The 20,669-nt window shown below is 39.1% G+C and overlaps 1 protein-coding gene across 2 annotated transcripts; it reads right to left on the reverse strand.

Moving 5' to 3' along the window:
- Positions 1–290: 290 nt before the first annotated feature.
- MRPS22 (mitochondrial ribosomal protein S22) lies at positions 291–17,819 on the reverse strand. 2 transcript variants are annotated; one of them, XM_016151219.2, is made up of 8 exons: positions 17,608–17,819; positions 9,536–9,699; positions 8,300–8,464; positions 6,309–6,452; positions 5,901–5,984; positions 4,444–4,589; positions 1,412–1,520; positions 291–416 (listed from the first exon to the last, which is right to left on the reverse strand). In XM_016151219.2, exons 1-8 carry the CDS (start codon positions 17,783–17,785, stop codon positions 321–323), a joined length of 1,086 nt encoding a protein of 361 aa, XP_016006705.1. In that variant the 5' UTR covers positions 17,786–17,819; the 3' UTR covers positions 291–320. The 2 variants fall into 2 exon arrangements, with proteins under 2 accessions (XP_016006705.1, XP_016006707.1); XM_016151221.2 differs by lacking the exon at positions 17,608–17,819 and adding an exon at positions 17,088–17,514.
- Positions 17,820–20,669: the final 2,850 nt, after the last annotated feature.

Below are 20,669 nucleotides of genomic sequence, written 5' to 3' on the forward strand. Positions count from 1 at the left end.
ATTATAGATTGGCCCATCTGGTAACACAGACAGAGGTTGTTCCCCCTGCCCCACTCCCCACACTGCATTTACCTAATGTGATTGATTAGAGAAATTAATATCCAGACACTCAGATAACACTTCTCAATTATCCCCTTGTAGCCTGGGGAAGTCGGTGGGGTAATAAGTTTTTTTTTTAATATATTTCTGTTAGGGGCACTATTTGGAACTTTAAAAACTTATATAGGGAACTCCAAATCAGTACCTTTTAATTTTGACATTTTTAAACAAACATAGAAAGCTAGTATTTCGTAAAATGAAATTTATTTAAAAGATTTTTTTCAAGAAGTTGCAGAATGGCTAATAAATGCTTCTTGATATGCTTGCAGTGTTAACTCTATATATGCCCCCTTCTGTGCTTCTGTTTTTGCAAAGACCTGTTTAAATTTGAAAAGAAAAAAAAAAATTTTTAAAGCAATAGAATATATACTGTTTATAAAGTTTTTAGTTTTGAGATATCATTAACATTTCTGTAGTAGCAAAGAAAAGTACCAATTGAAAAGTCTTCTAAGTTTCACAATTTTCTGATTATAAAGCAATAAGCATACTACAGGGACAAGAACAGCATCCAGTGTAGTTCATGCAATACTAATCCCTAACACTTGCACCTCCTGCTAGATCAAAATGAGAAAACCACTAGGTTCAAGAGAAATCCAGAAGATGAGAGTTAGCAAACTAATTTTATACTTTAAAGAAAGAATATTTTCTCCAAAAGCATTTTGCTTTATCTGGCTTATGGAAAATCGGTATTAGTACTATAGTTTCTCTCTGCTCCCAAGGGTGTCATCACTGTCATTTTTAGCCTTAGTAAGCTTTATAACTGCCTTGCAGATATATAAATCCAGAAAACCACGTCTGTTCTGAGCATTAGAAGAGAAGTATACAATGATCTCCTCTTCCTGAAAGTCATCTCAACATTTACAGAGAAATCTGTGTGAGCCCATGGTTTTGAGAGCTATGCAGTTCAAAACAATAATGCAACTAAAGCTTGGTAATATATAAGCACCACCCTCTCCCCTTCTGGACACCTGGACAAGATGAGACTACACTGAAGGACAGGAAGCTGCACTGGCAACATGTGCCACCTAGTCCTCCACCATGCCCTGCTGGTGACTTGATCACCTCAGATGCCAGTACTCCAAAGAACAAGAGGGCTGCTGCCCCACTATCTGAACTTCTTGGACTGCAGCTGCATCTCCCTTACCTCCATCACACTGCATCTGTTTATACTGCCCAGGATGAAGAAATATGGGGGCTCTCATCACTGTTTCAAGACTACAAATCTGTTTAGGTACCATTAAATATGACCCACTTCAGAATTCTCAACTCGATTATCACCACACAACAGCCAATGTGGGAAAAGACCCTTTACCTTAATTAAATGTAACCCCTCAGCAGCCTGCTCCTTGGCCTCTTGAGCTGACTGGCCATCTGGATGGAGGATGTGATATAGCTGGACCAAGCTGGTGGCATCATCCACTCTACAGAGTGAAAGGGTTTACTGTTAAGAGTTTACTATTCTCTTCATTTGCTTCACAGTCCTATAAAAAGGTGTGCCAACTTAAAACTAAATTACATTTGGAACTTTCCTTGGGCCAGAAAAAAATTTTTTTAAAGTCTTCAGTTTTATATTTTCAAATGAGATTGGTTAATTTAGGCTTTATACCAACTATGATGTAGGTAGTGCAGGAATCACTATGAACAGGAGTCACTACAGGCAGTGCTCAATTCATTAAAGTGAATATATTCTAAAAATGGTCGTATTTTTTAAATAGCATCATTTCTCATAGAAACAGCATTCCTAATGGTAGGTGATTTCCAGGTCAGCCCACCTCACCAGCAGATGATAATGTCATCCAACTCAGAAGGCAGGAATATACCTTCATCTTACATATGCCAGAGGCTGGTGGTCATGGATATGTTCAAAGCCACTTGCCTTTAAAGTGTTAGCAGTGACATATAACATCTTCATCAAGCCTAGTGGATACATGCCCCTACAAGAAGCTTCCTAGGACTCCAAAGAAAGACTTCCAGGCCACCTGTCTATTCACCAGAACCCATTAGTAAAAATTAGCATCTTAGTGAAGCAAATTTGAAATTACAAACATCAGACAGAAGGAAAGCCAAGTTATACTTCAGCAATCAAATTTTAGTGTCACAACTATCTATGATGAAGCCAGAATGAGAATTCAATTCTGGTTTGTACTTAAACATTTTTAGAAACCTACAATTTTAATCAACATTAAAATTTTCCTACCCTTCCCGAAACCACTAATCACTATCTTCTCACATATGAACACCTCCTTACCATTTTCCACCTCAAAGCTGAGTGAATATTTTTAAATAATCCTTCTAAAATACTTGTGCTTTTGAGGTTCTGGTGTATACACTTAGTAAGCTACCGACTTCTAGTTGTGGGGTGGAGGAGTGAGGACACCCTTATTCAGCTATCACTCTTAGATGTTCCCGAATTTTCTATTATCTAAGCTGGAGGATAAAGAGTTGGGTGACTAGGGAGTAGGTAAAGAATTTCTCAAGCCATGGTGACTTTAGAGAATGTTCTGGGTTTATCCCAAGGCCCATCTACCCTAAAGGCCATCCCTTGGGGGAACAGCAAAACCAGACCCAATATGGTACAACTTTCCAGGGGAAAAAATTTAAAAATGTTCCTTGTAAATATTCTGTGCTTGTTATAATCTAACAGTCCAGTCAATGTGGCAACAAAATATCTTCTCAAATAAAAGATAAGATTCCCTTTAGAGCTTAGACATGTGGCCCCATAAAGAACTTAACTGTTTCTGAATATTAGAATCACATTTAGGGCTTCATTACATTCACGCTAAAGTATATTGCCTACGTCTCAACAATTTAGCTTCACTTCCAGCCCACATCTGAAATTAAGAGCAAATAAATTTACATTTTCAAAAGATTTTTAAAAACTCTCCATTCAAAACCATCAGTGGGATTTGAGTCTGAAATGTTTGTAGAATCCCTGTGCTGGCCTGGGTTCCATTCAGTGAGGACATGCACCCCTCTAGTGTCTAACCTGGGATTTGCAACAAGCTGTCCAGTTCACAATGGCAGGAACAGTTTTACTTCAGCAGAGTAGGAAAGGTTAACTCAGTTAACTGAAACTCCCTCCCAGTATGCAAATAAACTGCTTCAGATGTAAAGCTTACATGCCACTGAATATTACTATATTATTACATATTAGTACACCTCAATAAAGAACTTTAACTTTCAAAGTTATACAGTCCTGTGTTCCTCAAATTTCTTACCCCTCAAAAATGAAATTTTACAGTAAAATAATTTCAGAATGATTGCATTTGAGAAATGAAGACAATTCATTCACAGGTGATGTCAATGCTAATGCACCTAAAAGCAAGTCACTTTTGAGCATCCTCATGACCACCAGCCAGCCCCCAGCTTATGTGGGATGAAGGTATATTCCTGCCCTCTGAATTGAGTTATATACACTACATGCTGGTGAAGTGGGCGGGCTGGAAATCATCTCCCATTAGGAATGGTGCTTCTATGAGAAATGATGCTCTGTTTCCAAACACGGGCTGTACTTCAACAATGCCCACGGGACTTTCTAGTTACAAATGCCTTGCCTTTGTAGAATGGTTCAGATTATATGGCGGATACTGAAGTCAAAATTTACAGTCTGAAGGTCGAACAATTACAAAACCCTCTTGTAGTTCACGCTTCTGAATAAAGCAAGGGCTTTCTGTAGGAAGTTGACTTTCTTATTACAACCATGCTGGTTTTTTTCCCTTGTCATTTTGGCCTTTTCTAACCCAATTAATAAAAAGGTACTCAAAAACAATTTTCAGTTTTATCACAAGTTGTAAAGTACACTATTGTTTCTCCTAAAAGGCTGGGAGCACACCAGCCTGCATGCTAAAATACAACAGACATTCTGTGTTTCATGCAAGTTTGATAAAAACTAACTTTTTCAATGCCTTAAAATCTTGCAAAAAGGGGTATCAAAAACAGTATTTTCATGATGATGACTTTTACTAAAATACCGTAGAAATAGTCCTACCAGAAAACAAGCACCCCACCCCCACCCCAAGCTATGTCAACTTCTTTACATTTCCTATTTAATCCCCTTTGAATATTGGGAAAGTCCACTGATACCCAGGAGCACTGGCAAGGCCAGGGATAAGTCAATACCCTAGGTATACCATACAGAGCGAAAGCCACACACCCTTTCAAAGAATCTAGTTCTGCTCACACATCACAAAAGCAAAGACAGAAAACTGGGTTATGCTGAAAGAACAAATGCATAAACTTAGGTAAATAAAAGCTATCACTGGACAGTACACTGTCATCAGTGGAAAAATAACGGCTCAAATACAGACTTAATATAATAATAATGATTACAAAGATCATACTTACAAATCTCTCTGAATTTGGTCAATCAGTAAACCATCAATCTTTTTCTTATTTACAAAATACCAAGCCATTCCACCAAAGTGTCTTGTTGAACGTAAAAGGTCATATTTTCCATGTTTATCTATATCTTCATAGGTCTGATGATGAACCTATCCACATAAAATGCAATTTTCAAATACACAAAAATAAAAAGTGAGCGGCATTATCAGATAAACATTTACTTGCATGAGTGCTATCCAAGAAAGTATCAGTAAAACCAGATCTACTTATACTTTCCTCCACTATCATTAACAAGTAGGTATGATCAAGACCAACCCTCTACAGTAGAAGCATATGGCAGCCTGGAAAAAGTTTACCAAATACAGCCAGATCAATTACTTTTCAGCAGCCAAATACCTATCATATACAGACCACTGAAAATAATGGGCCACCATTTCTTGTTAAGTAGGGGGAAGAAAAAAAAATCAAGAATATTCTTTCACTCTTCCCCATTCCCTCTATTTTATCAACTACCCTATGCCATTGACTACTCCATTTCATTTTATTAACTAATGTTCTTTCAATTCTCCAACCAAATTGATCTTAAATGAGGACTCTGACGAGGGAGGGCAGTGTTCAAAGGCTTTCAAAGCCCTGCTGATTTAAGTCCAGATTCTTCAGCCTAGCATCTGAGGTCACCTGTGATAGGGCCCTATCTACCTTTCTAGTATAATCCCAAACCACCCCCTATATATACATTGCATATAAAAGCAAACCAGGTGACTGGCCATTTCTCAAGCATACTTTGTTGTGTGTCCTGCCTGTTCATACTATCCATTCTACCTGAAATACCTCTCTTCACCCAATTCCATCTGCCACAATTTTCCCTGACCTTTTAGAACTCTTAAGATCCCTACAAAGCCTTTCCTGAGAGCACTTGGTAACCTCTTAGCACCTAGTATATAGACCTAAAGGTGATAATTATCTGTATACTTATGTAGTACCCTTCACCATAATCATTTCTGGACAGCAAGCTTTGAGACAGCACACTCTATCTTAGTTATATGATCACCTATACTATCCACAATACTTCCTTACACACAGAAAGTACTACATGATTACTTATTAAATTGAATTGTAAGACGCACACTGCATTTTGGTAAATTTTAGTAAGTAACTTTGTTACTATATGGTAAATTGAAAAAAAGAACTGGCTTTGCCATCAAAGTAGGGTCCTAACTCTACCACTTAATTAGTGGTGCAGCTTTCAGCAAGCGACAACTCTCCAAGCTTAAATTCTCTCATCTATAACTCAAGGGTTATTGTGAGCATAAAATACCTATCTGGTATACAGGTTCTCAATAGGTATTCAGGTTATTTCCTTTCTCTTCCCCCTGTATCAAAGTTTATAGCCTACCTTATTGTGCTACATTAAAAAATCTTACTCAACCATACTTTAGAAATTATAAAAATATACTCACTTTGATATATTCAGCAGAATCTGGCTCAAACTGGGCAATGCAAAGGTTGAGGACATCAACATGCCGGTCTTGGCTGTACAGGGTCTAAAATCACACAGCAGAGTTGGAATTACATAGGAAGAATACGAAAGTTCAACACCTGTCCTGACACCACAACAAACCTGCCCATCCAAATACAGGCCTGTCCATCTACATACAGACCACATCTGCGCCCATCAAGAGGTATGCAGAAATAACACGGGCTTTGTAACAGTCACACTTGAACTCAAATCCAAGCTACAGGATAGATAACCTAGTTATTAGAAATTTTTATCTGTGTTTATCAAAGCAAAATGCCTGCAGGACCAGAGCCAACTGTTTCAACAAAGAAACCATCACTACTGATTCTATAAAACCAAGTCACCTTACCTGAAGGTTTTCTTCCTTGAAAATTATTGGTGTTAAAGTTCTCCGACCTTCTTTTGGGAAATAAACTTGTATCATCCGGTCCCGTTCTTCCCAAGAGGCTTTGCGTAGTGTGCCACTTGGTTCTCTGACGACAATAAAACGCTCCTAAAATAGAAAACATAATCAAGGATGAGTTTGTGAGGACTTATTTTTAGTTCTAGTATCCCATTAAACACCATTATAAGAATAATTTGCAATCAACAATATAAAGTACAACTGGGAAACGCAAATGCAATCATATGTATGATTTAAATGATAATTTTAAATCTCAAAGATACTTCCTCCACTAATCACTGCTGTGCCTCTGACACTCAAAAATCTGAAACAAAAGTATTTACTAAGTGCCAACTATGGTTCTAAAGTGGCAATACATAAAATGGTTCGACTAAAAAAAGCTGATCTGATACTCATCTAAATGCATTTCGGAGGAAAGAAGGGCTATAAAAACCTTTACAAACTGAAACATGCCAGTCTCCCCTAAATAGTCTTTACTACTTTGTGATCTACATTTAAAGTCCTGGGGATATAAGGAACAAATCCAAGAATGTACAGTCTTAATTCCACACCTCTATGATTCTTCATACTGGTGTCAGAAAGACTGAGTGACCCATCTGCTCTGGTCTCTTCATTCTTCCAACTGCCAAATCCCAGGCCATGGGGTCACTTCCTCCTCTGAATCCCACCCACTCTTTGTACTACTCAACTGGCAACTTATCATGTGCAAGATTCTTAACACCTCGCAGATATTTAATATTGTTATAGAACTAACTGGAAAATGGCAAGGACTGTGCATTATAATTTTTTGCAACACTCAGTGACAACAGAGCTTTGCACATAGCAGATAATTAATATACAACTGATTAACCAGATGGTACTGACTTTTAACTTTACAGAAATGTAAAAGTGAGTATGTTCTGAGGATAATAGAATTAAAACTTTCATCAAGCACTGCAAAAAAAAAAAAAATAGCATATGCCAAAATAACACAATTATTCCTCAAAAGGATTTTGGTAATTTGAATTCTAACTTCATTTTTGCCTTTCAGGTTGTAGAATGCTCCCACAAACTAGCTTTCAAAGCACTGCGAACACATATTAAAGCACCTCGAAGCAAAACTTCTAACTAAAATGAAACTATGTGATGTGTATACAGCAGCTATATAGGTGGTTGATGTACAGACATGTACATGGCTCACATCAAATCTTCTAACCATAATCATATATGATAAAAAAGACTATTATGGGGTGGCTCTCTTCCCAATTCTAGCATTATGTAATATTCTACTGCATTTTGTGGGCTAAATTGTAAATTGCTTTCTTTTTACTCGACTTGAAAAGGCTGCAACACGAAACTGATATATTTTATAAGTACCAGTGTTCCTTTGGAACCAATAGTCGAGGGAAGAGGAGCTAGAGAATAAAAACTACAACAGAAGTAGTGCTGTCTGAAGATTATCTGGGGAAATCTGCCATTCATAATGCAAAATCTGAAAAGTGAACATCTTTTGGGAAGTCTGAGTTTTTGGCATCATCAAGAATTACAGGAAAGAAACACTACCTTCTCAAAGAGCATCAGCTAAGGAAGTCATTCTAGCTTAGGCAGAAAGACTCTCCCTTCTCCCATTGCCTTGAAGATTTTTGCCTACTTGTGGTTTTGGGGTACATTTCTGTCTGTATATCCCTTGATCTGTCTTAGCATACTTTTTTCTTTATAGCCAATCTGGAATATACTGTGTCCATAATCTGCAGGAGAATATGGTCACATGATGTGGGGCTGGTCTGCATTTATCTTTTTCCTTAAGCTCTATCTTCCAGAAGGGTCTCATCCAAACAGAGAAATTCTGGTTGGGAAGATTCAGACACCTGGTCACATGATGTTGATTCTCATCCCTCAGTCCCATCTCCACACAGTATTACAAACAAAGATCATTCTGCAATTAGACATATACTCACCCGGTGTGGTATGCTATATGTTATATCAGTAAACACATATTTGGCTGTTTCTGTTCCTTCCAAAATCTTATCTTCAGCTAACACATCATTTATTGGCACTCGCTCTTCAAGAACCGGTGGCATTTTTAATCGTATTTTAGCTGCCTCAACTGCCTGTCTTGTAGCCTAGTGAAATAAAACATTTCTTAAGGAAAGCCACAATGTTACAGACCAAAGGATCATCTGACAAAAGCAGATACTAATCAAAAATGCTAAAGACTACCAAGAGAAGAAGCCATAGCCATGAATCAGTGAGTGAAAAGCCAGACTTGGGCTCCTGGGCTCTGGCCTTTGCCTTGTGGTACGACTGAGAGCAGCAGGGACAGGCTGGACCATTCTCAAAACAGCCAAGAAATGCTCTGAGACATAGCCAGTCTACAAAAGCTCCTTGAAACAGAATCGAGGATTTCATTTACTGGGTGCCTGCTATGTGCCAGACATTGTTCAAATACTCTGAATGTATTTGGCCCACCTTATGAGCTAGATGCTATTATTTTATGGGAGAAAAAACAGAGGCACACAAATGTTAAGTAAATTGCTAAGAAGTTGCAACAGAGATCTGGACCCAGACAACTCAATTAGAGTCTATGTTCTTAACCACTGACTGCACTGCTCTATGCCATACCGTCTAACAGTGGTTACCTGAGAGGTGAAAGGGGGCCTTTCACTCGTTATGTGATATACTATTGGATATTTGAATTTTTTTTGCTATGATTATAAATTACTTTTGAATTAAAAAGAAAGCAGTAAAGCTTCACATATTTATACATCAAAGCATTTTCCAGAAAGCACTCAATACCCACTGACTCCAGGAAGATACTGGTGCTTGGAGTAGGATGCTATTCAGAAGGATCTCATAATTTCCCCAGAGCTTCAGCCTCAAAGCAGCTCACAATTATTGTTTCTCGAGGAAGGAAGTGAAGCAGGCCAAAGGAAGGCTGCTCAAGCTGGGTGTGGTGCAGCGGAGGCTCTGCTTGGACACCCAGACCTGACTGACGTGTCCCAGTCTGAGTAATTTTGGCCATGCTCCCTGCTCCTCTCTGCTTGCCTACTCACATTTCTTTTCTCAGGTCTGTGCCTGTATTTCCCTCTTTAATGCCTGTGGAAGAGCAAACATCAGCTTCTAGAGGGGCCTGTGGAAATGTTCTTTAACCCTCTAAAAAAAGGTATTCTACCAATATTCTTTCATTCCCGTACCTCTTCCAACTGTGCCTGGGTCATCAGCTTATAGGTTGGTGGCTTCAGTTCTTGTATAGCTGGCTTAAAAACCTTCTGCAAATTCAAGCCCGTCATTTTGATGAGTATGTTTTGGACTTCCTCATCCATAAATGTTGGTTTCTTAATCTCCGAGCTACCAGATTCTGTTAAAATAGATTTTAAGAAATAAAAAGATGGGAAAAATGACAAGCCAACAAAACTTCTAAATAGAAAAGTTAAAAATAAAAGTAATTAATACAATGTCTATCTCAATATGCATAATGCTAATATCTATGAGAGTCATTCATGCTTTCATTTAAATTTTACTGAACATTCATGATGATGAAGACACAGTTTCTGCCAAAAAGTGGAGGAAGCAACAATAAAAAAGTAATTAATGTAACAAAATTAATAATAATAGTTGCTATCATTTACAGAATTGTCTCCTATATGCCAGCATTACATACATTTTTCAGGAATGCTTATAAACCAAAAAATAAGTATTGATATCCCAATTTTATAAATGAGGATACTGGAGCCTGCCTAAAGACCTAACTATTAAGTGATAGAGCCAGGATTAAATCAAGGTTTATCTGATTCTAGAGCTTAAATCGATTCCAATCTATCATGGTGCTCCTCAGTGTAAGTACTACATGCAGAGGAGGCATGGGAGTGGCAGGGGGAGTGACTATAAAAGAAGCAACTAAACATAGCCTGGGAGCATGGTAGGGTATGATAGGGTCAAATATGGCTCCCCAGAACCTAAAGAGGGTAGAGAAAAAAGGGAATGGCATTCTAGGTTAAGGGTTTACAGCTAGGAAAAAGAGGCCTGGATCACTGGACATTATACTGAAGAGGCCATGCAGTACCATGGAAAAGTTTTCAATAGGACAGGAAACCCAGATCTCAGCTCTGCCCCACGCAGTTTGTCTAACCTCCATTACCATTAGGGAAAAAAGCCATTCCTTCCCAGCCACCTCTTCCTCTGCTAGTTCTGTGAATGCTGGGGACCCTCAGGGTTCTGACCTATATCCTTCTTTTCTCCCTTCTCACATTCTCGACAGATGATCACCTAGTCTCCTATAACTTTAATTCTATATGCTATAAATTCTCAAATCTGAATCTCCAGCCAAGATCATCTTCCATCCAAATACCCTATGGACATCTCACATGTACTTCAATATTGTCAAAGCGGACCCCATCAACTTTCTTATGCCTCACACCTGCTTTTCCTATTATTCCTTATCTTAACACCATCCAATAGGTCACGTGGGCCAAACACCTTACTTCTTGACTTCTTTACTCTCCACATCTAGCCAACAGCAGCAGTAATAATGGTAATAACAGCTAAATATCTAACAGACATTTGTTAGATATTTACGATGTGCCAGGACTTACCAAGCTAAGTACATCCTTAGTACATTTAATCCTCATAACAACCCCATAAACACTATGATTATCCTCATTTTACAAAAGAGAATACTGACACCAAACATACTGCCTGTTATACCTCATAAATCTTTCTTAAATCCTCCACTTCCCACTTCTATTACCCTAATCAAAGCCATCCTTATATATTGCCTTAGCCTCCTAACCAGCCTCCCTGACTCCATTCTGACTCCACTTTAAACCATTCTCCACAGACTACCAGAAAAATCTCTTAAAAACATAATCTAAACAATAGAAGTGATAATTAATAAAAAAGGAGTTGGTTCTTTGGAAATATTAACAGAATTGACAAACCTTTAGCTAGACTAACCATGAAAAGAAAGAACCCAAATCAGCAAAATTATACTGAAAAAGAAGACATTACAACTGATACCACAGAAATACAAAGGATCATGAGGCTTCTATGAACAACTATATGCCAACAAATTGGCCAACCTAAAAGAAATGGAAAAATTCTTAGAAACATACAACCTACCAAGACTAAATCAGAAAGAAACAGAAAATCAGAACAGACCAATTACTAGTCAGGAGTTTGAATCAATAACCAAAAACCTCCCAATGAAGAAAAGTCCAGGACCAGATGGCTTTACATGTGAATTTTACCAAACTTTTAAAGAATTAGCGCCAATCCTTTTCAAACTCTTTCTAAAAGTCAGCAAGGAGGAAACACTCCCTAACTCATTTTACAAGGCCAGTATTAACCTGATGCTAAAGCCAAAAAGACGACAACAGAAAAGAAAACTACAGGGCAATATCTCTGATTCTCCGTAAAATACCAGCAAACTGAATTCAGTCGCACATTAAAAAGATCATTCACTATGATCAAGTGGGTATTATCCTTGGGATGCAAGGATGGTTCAACATAATCAATGTGATACATCACATTAATAGAATTAAAGAAAAAAATCTTATGATCACTTGAATGGATGCAGAGAATGCAGAGGACAAAATTTAACATCCATTCACAAAAAAATTTTAAAAATTAACAAATTTCGTATAGAAGGAACATACCTCAACATAATAAAGGCCATATATGACAAACCCACAACTATCATCATACTCATATACTAATGGAAGGTTGAAGCCTTTCCTTTAAGATTAGGAACAAGAAAGGGGTATCCACGCTCACCACTCCTATTCAACATAGTACTAAAAGTTCAGAGCAATTAGGCAAGAAAAGAAAAGCCATCAGGTTAAAAAGGAAGATGTAAAACTGTCTCTATTTGCATATGACGTGATTTTATATATAGAAAATCTTAAAAACTCCACCAAAAAATGTTACATCTAATCAAACAATTCAGTAAAGTTGCAGGATACAAAATAAACATTAAAAAATCAGTAGTGTTTCTATACACTAACAATAAACTTTTTGAAAAAGAAATAAAGATCCCATTTATAACAGCATCAAAAACAATAAACTATCAAGGAGGTGAATGATCTCTATCCTAAAAACTACAAAACACTGACAAAAGAAATCAAAGACACAAATGAATGGAAAGGTCTCCTGAGTTCATGGATTGAAAGAATTGGTATTGTTAAAACGTCCATCTACCCAAAGCCATCTACAGAATCAATGCAATAGAAAAAATAATCCTAAAATGTATATAGAACCACAAAAAACCCTGATAGCCAAAGCAATCCTGAGAAAGAAGAACAAAGGAGGAGGCCTCACACTTCCTAGCTATACTATATACACTAATCAAAATAGTATGTTACTGGCATAAAAACAGACACACAGACAAATAGAGAACTGTGAGCCCAGAAATAAACCCACCCATATATGGTCAACTAATATTTGACAAAGGAGCTAAGAATATGAAATGAAAAAGACAGTACCTCTTCAATAAGTGGTGTTGAAAAAAAGAATATTCACATGTAAAAGACTGAAACTAGACCTCTATCTTACATCACTCACGAAAATTAACTCGAAATAGATTAAAGACTTAAATGTAAGACCAGAAACCATAAAACTCCTAGAAGAAAACACAGGAAAAGCACCCTGACAGTGGTCTTGGCAATCAAACTAAAAAATTAAACTAAAACGCTTCTGCACACACGAAGATGGGAAAAAATGGTGCATATGATAGAGGCTTTGTCCATCTCTCTTGCAACCAAATCAAAGTTGTGACAGAAACATGGAGCATACAGCAAAGAGTTGCCTGGGACCTAGATGAACAGAAGCACAACAACTAGGAAGAGAAATAATTAATCAACCTGCAACTAGAAGGTAGGAGGAGGCAAAGAATTGAGGCTGCCCGGTCCCAAGGGGTTGAGTGGGACACAGGCTGTGGCAGCTGCAGACACCTCTTAAAGGGGTCGTGTCGGCGAGCAGACTTTTGCAGCAACAAACCTGCTCACTCTGAGCACCAGCGCTGGGTCAGCTGCATGGAGGACACCAGAGATTTATAGGGGGATACTGAGCTGTCGAGTGAGGGCTGGAGGCAAGGCTCTCTCCTGAGCAGAAGTCCTGGCGGTATCCATTGTTCCTCTGTTGAGCCCTCCGCCCCTCCCAGGGTGGGGATTCAACGCCACCACAGCTGAGACTTTTCAAACTGGATAACAGAGGTCACTCTACCCAGAGGATTCCCTGAAACTCCACCTCCCCCAACTCATGGCCCTACTCAAGCCACATCCAGGTGTGTCCTAGGTAAGACAGGTGCTCCTTGCGGGGCAGCACCAAGATTCACACTGGTGGCAGCTGGCCTCGGTTTCTGGTGTGGTTTCTTAAGGCAACTATAAGCACAGCATCTGTGGATTGCTTTCTGAATCTTAACAAGTGGCCCCAGAGGAGCACAGGATGGAGCTAAACTTGGCCTGCAGCTGAACCCCTCTCAGGACTGTGCCACTGGACACCTACTACACAAAGCTACGATAACAAGATCGGGAGACTTAGGAGCTTTGCTTAGCACATAGAAACAGACACAGAAAAACAGCCAAAATGGGAAGACAAAGAAGCAGAAACCATATGAGAGAACAGAACAGAGATCCAAGAATAATGGAGTCAAGCAATCTAACAGATGCAGAGTTCAAAACACTGGTTATAAAGATGCTCAATGAACTTTGAGGAAGTGTAGATGAACTCAATGAGAACTTTAACAAAGAAATAAAACATAAAATGGAAATTATAAAAAAAGGAACCAGTCAGAAATGAAGAACACATTTTCTGAGATGAAGAGAATATTAGAGGGGATCAATGAAGTGGATAAAGAAGAGGAAGAGGAAGCCAAGGACACTCAATCAGAATGGCAAGAAAAAAGAAGCCAAGACTATAACAATAATTTAAGAAGCCTATGGGATACAATTAAATGTAAAAATATCCATGTCATAGGAGTACCTAAAGGAAAACAAAACGTTGAAGAGCTGTTTGACGAAATAATGATGGAAAATTTCCCTCACCTGGTAAAGGAAATAGACATACAACCTCAGGAAACTCAGAGAGTCCCAAGAAAAAGGAACCCAAAGAGGCCCACACCAAGGCACATCATAATTAAAATGCCAAAGGTTAAATACAAAGAGAGAATCTTAAAAGCAGCAAGGGAAAAGCAGTTAATTTCCTATAAGCGACCACCCCCCCCAAAAAAAAAAAACTATGCAGAAGGGCTTGGCACAAAATATTCGACGTGATGAAAACTCAGAATATACAACCAAGAATACTCACTCTATCCAGCAAAGCTATCCTTTAGAATCAAAAGACAAAGTGCTTTCCACACAAAAATAAGCTAAAGGAATTTATCAACACTAAGGCAGTATTACAGGAAATGTTGGAGGGATTCCTTTAATAAAATCATGTCAAAAATAGGAATATAGTATGGTAATAACTACATTTCTATCAACAAGTACCTCAAATGGAAAAGAATTAAGTGCTCCAACCAAAAGATAGAGGCTGAATGGATAATAAAACAAGATCCCTACATATGCTGCCTACAAGAGACTCACTTCAGATTAAAAGACACACAGACTAAAAAAAGGGGATAGAAAAAGATATTGCCTTGATTGACCTAGAAAGTATTGTGCTGAATGAAATAGACTGGATTGAGAAAGACAAATATCACATGATTTCATGTATACGTGGTTGTTCTTTAGATTCCACAACAACAAAACCAGAAATTTACTCAAAGATACAGAGAATATTTTGAAGGCTACTAGATGGAAGGGAGTTTGGGGGGATGGCAAAAGGATTAAGTACAGACAAACAGTTGCAAAATAGACATGGAGATGTAAGGTGTAGCATGAGAAAGATGGTTAATAATGTTTTAATAAATATGTAAGGGGGAAGGATACTAGATTTAGTAGGGTGATCGCTTTGTGAGTTATGTTAATCTGATCACTATGCTGTACAACTAAAACCAATATATTATTGTATGCCAGCTACAATTGAAAAAAAATCATTAAATTGCACAATGTAAATATGAGCAACTAATTGTCTATTTTCTTTCGATAAAGTCAGGAGTTGGGGAAGGCTCCTGCACAGCAAAAGAAAACAACAAAATAAAAAGACAACCTACAGAATAGGAAAGAATATTAGCAAACCATATAACTGATAAGGGGTTAATAACCAAAATATATTAAGAACTTATACACCTCAATAACAAAAAAAAATCCAATTAAAGAAATGAGCAAAGGACCTGAACATTTTCCCAAAACAGATATATGAATAGCCAACAAGTACATAAAAAGATGCTCGACATCACTAATCATCAGGAAAATGCAAATCAAAACCATAATGAGATATCATCTCACAACTGTCAGAATGGCTAGTAGTATCAAAAAGACAAGAGATTAACAAATGCTGACAAGGATGTGGAGAAAAAAGAACGCTTGTACACTGCTGGTGACTGTAAATTGGTACAATCACTACACAAAGCAGTATGGAAACGCTCCAAAAAATTAAAAACAGAACTACCATATGATCCAGAAATTCCACCTCTGGGAATATATATATGAAGGAAACAAACAATATGTCAAAGAGATATCTGCATCCCCATGTTCATAACAGTATTATTTACAATAGCCAGGACATGAAAACAACTTTATTGTCCATTGATGGATGAATGGATAAAGAAGGTGTGGTATATATGTAATAGAATGTTATTCAGCCATAAAAAAGAGGAAATCTTGTTGTTTGCAACATGGATGGACTTTGAAGGCATAAAACCAAGTGAAATAAGTCAAACAGAGCCAAATACTGTATTATTTATATGTGGTATCTAAAAACAACAAACCAAACACGTAAAAAAAGAGAACACACTTGTACTTACCAGAGTGGGGGAGGGAACTGGATGAAAGTGGTCAAAGGCACAAACTTCCAGTTATAAGATAAATAAGTACTAGGGATGTAATGTACAACATGACTATAGTTACTATTGCTATATGGTTTATACGGAAGTTATTAGTGTAAATACTAAAAATTTCTCTTTTTTTTGTATCTATATGAAGATAGATGTTAACTAATTTGTCATGGTAATAATTTCACAATATATATGTGTGTATATATATAAATCATGTTGTTGAATGTCGACTATATCTCAATAAAACTGAAAAATAACCTAAAAAAATTTTTTTAATGCAATCAATGTCACCCTTGTGCTTAAAATTCATCAATGACACACATTATTTAGAAAGAAAAAAAAAAAAGCTAAGGTGATCTGCTTACTTCACTCTGTTGTAGGCTAGACAATGTGCCCTCCCAAGACCATTACCCTTTCTTGTACTCATCCCTGGCACCCAGGGTCTCTTATAGTGCCCCGCACAAAATAGGTGCTCAGCTCTCCTCTCTCAAACAATTTCTTACTCAGCCTGTTACCTACCTACCATTCAGTGACCACGTGTGCATACTGGACACCTCCACTTGAATCTCAAAGGGAACCCCAAATTTAAGGTCTCCAAAACAGCTGTTTTACTCTGCTTCTCTTCCCATCTCTTTTGCCTTTTCTCCCTCACCTCTCCTCCTCTCCCTCCCCACTAAAAAAGATTCCTACAATTAATCTTCTCAGTCTTGGTATAAAGAGAACTACTCTCCACTCAACTGCCCAAGCCAGAAACTTGATAAGCAACAATGATTTCTCCTACATTCAAAATCATTATCGACCCTCAACAATCTTACCTCCAAAATGGGGTCCCAAATTACTTGTGTTCCGTCTCATTTCTGTACTCTTGTTTATGCTGTTTCCTCTACTTGGAATGCTTCTGGTTTTCTCCCTAACATGGTTAACCAGGTCTCGACTTTAGTCATATTTTCCAGAAGTCCTTCCTTGCCCTTCCAACCTAGTTTGAGTGTCAGTCTTAAGTGCGTTGCCCTATCACAGCCTAGGTCACAATGACTGCCACTTCTCCACTGGGCCGTGAGACCTCTCAAGCAAAAGTCTGTGTCAGTCTTAGTTTGCCGCATCCTCTAAATCTAACACGTGCTTTGCAAAGAGCACAGCTCAGTACTATTGGTTAATTGGATGAACAAATGAGCAAACGCCGGAGATGACAGACCCTGACGGTGCAGGAGACTGGGTTAAGGGCGCGCAGCGGGAGGAGCAGAGGTGGAGGTGGGGCTCCGCGTGGGTCTCGCTAGCCAGAAGCAGCAATAGGTTTCCCAGGAGACCGCCCCAGCGGACCTCCGGCAGGTCACTTACCGGCCTTGGAACCAAACCGGCGGCACGGCATTCCCGCTCCGCAGGGTCCGGGAAGCTGTTGGAGCAGGTTGCTGAGCCGGGGCCGAATTCGGGCCCAGAAACAGACCCGTTCTGTGCCTCGAAAGCCTATCAGGCGGCTCCCAAGCGACACAGAGGGTCCGAAAGCCGCCATAATCATACCGACCGCTTGCGCCGGAGGCGTCTGGGAGCGATTCCCGGTCTCGCGCAGTTCGTACTGCATTCTGGGAAATGTAGTCCGGTTGAGGGAGTGGCGGTGGAGAAAGCGACGCCAACTTCCGGGCCTTTTATAGACTGTTTCTGTAAAGTGCTTGTACACACGTAGAATGTTCATATTCTTCTCTATGCATAGAGTCAAAGGCAAAACTTAAACCGTCTTCTCTATGTGCTCTTTCTCCTGAGCCTTTCTTTTGTTTCCATGGCTCTCAACAAATGTCCGTTTCCTGCCCAAAACTTCTCCCAGCCCCAAGTTTAAATCCAACTGCCTATTCGACTTCTTTAAAACTTCTCACAAACCTCACTCACCCCCAAATACAACTAATTCTAAGCCCTGATGGCCACCAGACCATAATCCCCCATAAACTCATGTATTCTGTCTCAGAAACTTACTCCTTTCTTTCACAGCCCTTTTTTTTTCAATTTGTGATTATTTTGCTTATTTATCTGTACTCACTTTTCTCACCCCATGAAGACAACTCTATATTTTACATCTATGTCCACAGCAAACATTTGTCAAATAAATGACTAGATGAATGATGAAATGACTCCGTTATTTTCTTCCTAGCTCTCCAGGGTGTGCAGGTCTTGTCCTCCCCTGGACTATAGGTTAGTGCCTGTGCTAAGAACTTATCTCAAGGCCTGGCTAAAGACGAGTGTTAAGTAAACACTTGTTTGTATTAGCTGGACAGGTAGACTCATCTTCTAATCTCACCACCTTTCTTCCACCACCCAGTAAGAACTGTTTATGAACTCATTCCCTATTTGGGTAAGGAAGTTGAGAGCCCTACCCTTGCTGCTGCATTCAGGCATGACTGCTGCTCTGCACTTCATACTTCCTCTTAGACCTATGTGATACACAGTGTCAGGGAGAGTGGTGGGGTGCATGCAAGTGTCTCCCAGCCATGCCCTTTATCTGAGAATCTGCCACCTACTTTCCCATAGCCATTGCTGAGAGTCTAGGCCTCAGCAGCTGAGTTTTTCTATTAACAAGCCCCTGGACAGAACTGATTGGACAATGAGCGGCTACCTAATGCAGGAGGAATGAGTCCACCGACAGCTGTATTAGTTCCCTGTAGCCACTGTAACAAATTATAACAAATTTGGTGGCTTAAAACAACAAGAATTTATTCTCTCACAGTTCTGGATGCCGGTCATCTGAAGTCAGTATCACTGGGCTGAAATTAAAGTATCAGCAGATCTTCGCTCCCTTCAGAGGCTCTAGGGGGTGAATCTATTTCTTATCTTTTCCAGCTTCTGGTGCCTACAAGCATTCCCTGGCTTAATGGCTGTATCACTCTGATCTCTGGCACCATCTTCATACCACTTTTTCTTCTGTCTATGCCCAATCTCCCTTTGCCTCACTCTGATACGAACATATATGGTGGCAATTAGGGCCCACCTGGATAACCCAGGCTAATCTCCACATCTTAAAATCCTCAATTTAACCACTTTCTCCAAAGATCCTGTTTCCATATAAAGAGGTAAATATTTTGGGGGCCGGGGACATATTTCACTCTATCCCAGCTGTCCAGACACCAAACAAATTTTCTCTCAATATTTCAAACTAAGAAACAGAGAAACTACAATTAATGGTAAAGTTCAAGTGAATAACAAGAGTCATGTTTGGAGCAGCTTTTTTCAGCAATATGCTCACTGAGAGTGAACAGAGAAAGCCAGTCTGCAAAGAAAGGCAGAAAAGTGGAGCAGAAGCAGAGATGACAGACTATGAGGTTTGAGAAAGAGAGAGATGGAGAAAGGTGCTCTCTGGGCCAGAGATCCTTTCATTTTCCTTCCATTAACATCTTTTGCTTAGGCTACACTAAGTTTTACTGACATGGAGTAACCAAGATTCCTGGTTCCAGCTGTAACCTTAGGCAGATGCTCATATCTTTCAGAGCCTCAGTCCTTTACCTGCAAACTGGGTATAATGATAGTACTTATCTTGCCAACTTTGAAAATAAAGTACTTTCAGGATCCAATTCCTGGTATTTCAGAAGGGGGTGCAAAGTCATAGGGCAGCAAGTCAGTGGCTTTCTAAAGGTCTTCAGAGGGATAGTTTTAGAGAGTTATATGTTTATCAGTTATGATTCTCTTGTAAGCAACAGAAATCTTTCCTGACTAAAACAGACAGCAGTGATTGAATGGATGTTGAAACAGAGATGGATGTTGAATATCTCAGGTTTAAAGGGAAAGCTGAGCAGCTAAGCCACAGGAAGGACTTGAAAGACAGAAGCTCCAGAGTCACCAGAGACAAGAACTCAAGAAAAATCTCTCCAGGAAGCCGCCTTCAGAATGACATGGTTCCAACTACATGCTTTCCATCCAGGTCGAGTTTCTGGTAAGAAAACCTGATTGGCCTGGGTGGGGAATGGGAAGAGTTGGCCCTCTGATTGACAGTCCCAAGACACCCTGGCTGCATCTACTGCTAAGATTCATCAGGTCAAATCTGGGAGAATGATCACCAGCTCTGTAGAGCAAGAATGGGTCCTATTATTTGTAAAACAAAAGTATAGTGAGGTTTCAATTACCCAACTGTCAGTGATTTTACAGGGTCTAACCTTTTCATTGTTTCCCTAAAGGTACTAGGATTTTCCTGGGCTTTTAAAATTCTTCAAGATAAAGGTATGGGGGTAGAAGTCAGGGAGAGGGATGGAGAGAGGCAGGACAGGGAGAAGGGCAACAGTCTGGACAATCCAAGAATACTTTCAATCTTCAGCAGCATCCTTGCAAATTCTATATAGCCTTCAAAAATCTGTCTTTGAAGCCTTCCCCAAGAGTAACATCTGCCTCATTTTTGTCCTCACCTAGATTGTTCTTCCTCTGCC

The sequence above is a fragment of the Rousettus aegyptiacus genome, unplaced genomic scaffold (assembly GCF_014176215.1).
Source record: "Rousettus aegyptiacus isolate mRouAeg1 unplaced genomic scaffold, mRouAeg1.p scaffold_m13_p_4, whole genome shotgun sequence".
NCBI lineage: Eukaryota > Metazoa > Chordata > Mammalia > Chiroptera > Pteropodidae > Rousettus > Rousettus aegyptiacus.

Coding starts and splice junctions, on each gene's coding strand:
- MRPS22 (XM_016151219.2), bottom strand. CDS start 17,785: ATGATTATGGCGGCTTTCGGACCCTCTGTGTCGCTTGGGAGCCGCCTG. Junction 9,700..17,607: donor CCGGTTTGGTTCCAAGGCCG/GTAAGTGACCTG, acceptor CTATTTTAACAG/AATCTGGTAGCTCGGAGATT. Junction 8,465..9,535: donor CCCAGGCACAGTTGGAAGAG/GTACGGGAATGA, acceptor TTATTTCACTAG/GCTACAAGACAGGCAGTTGA.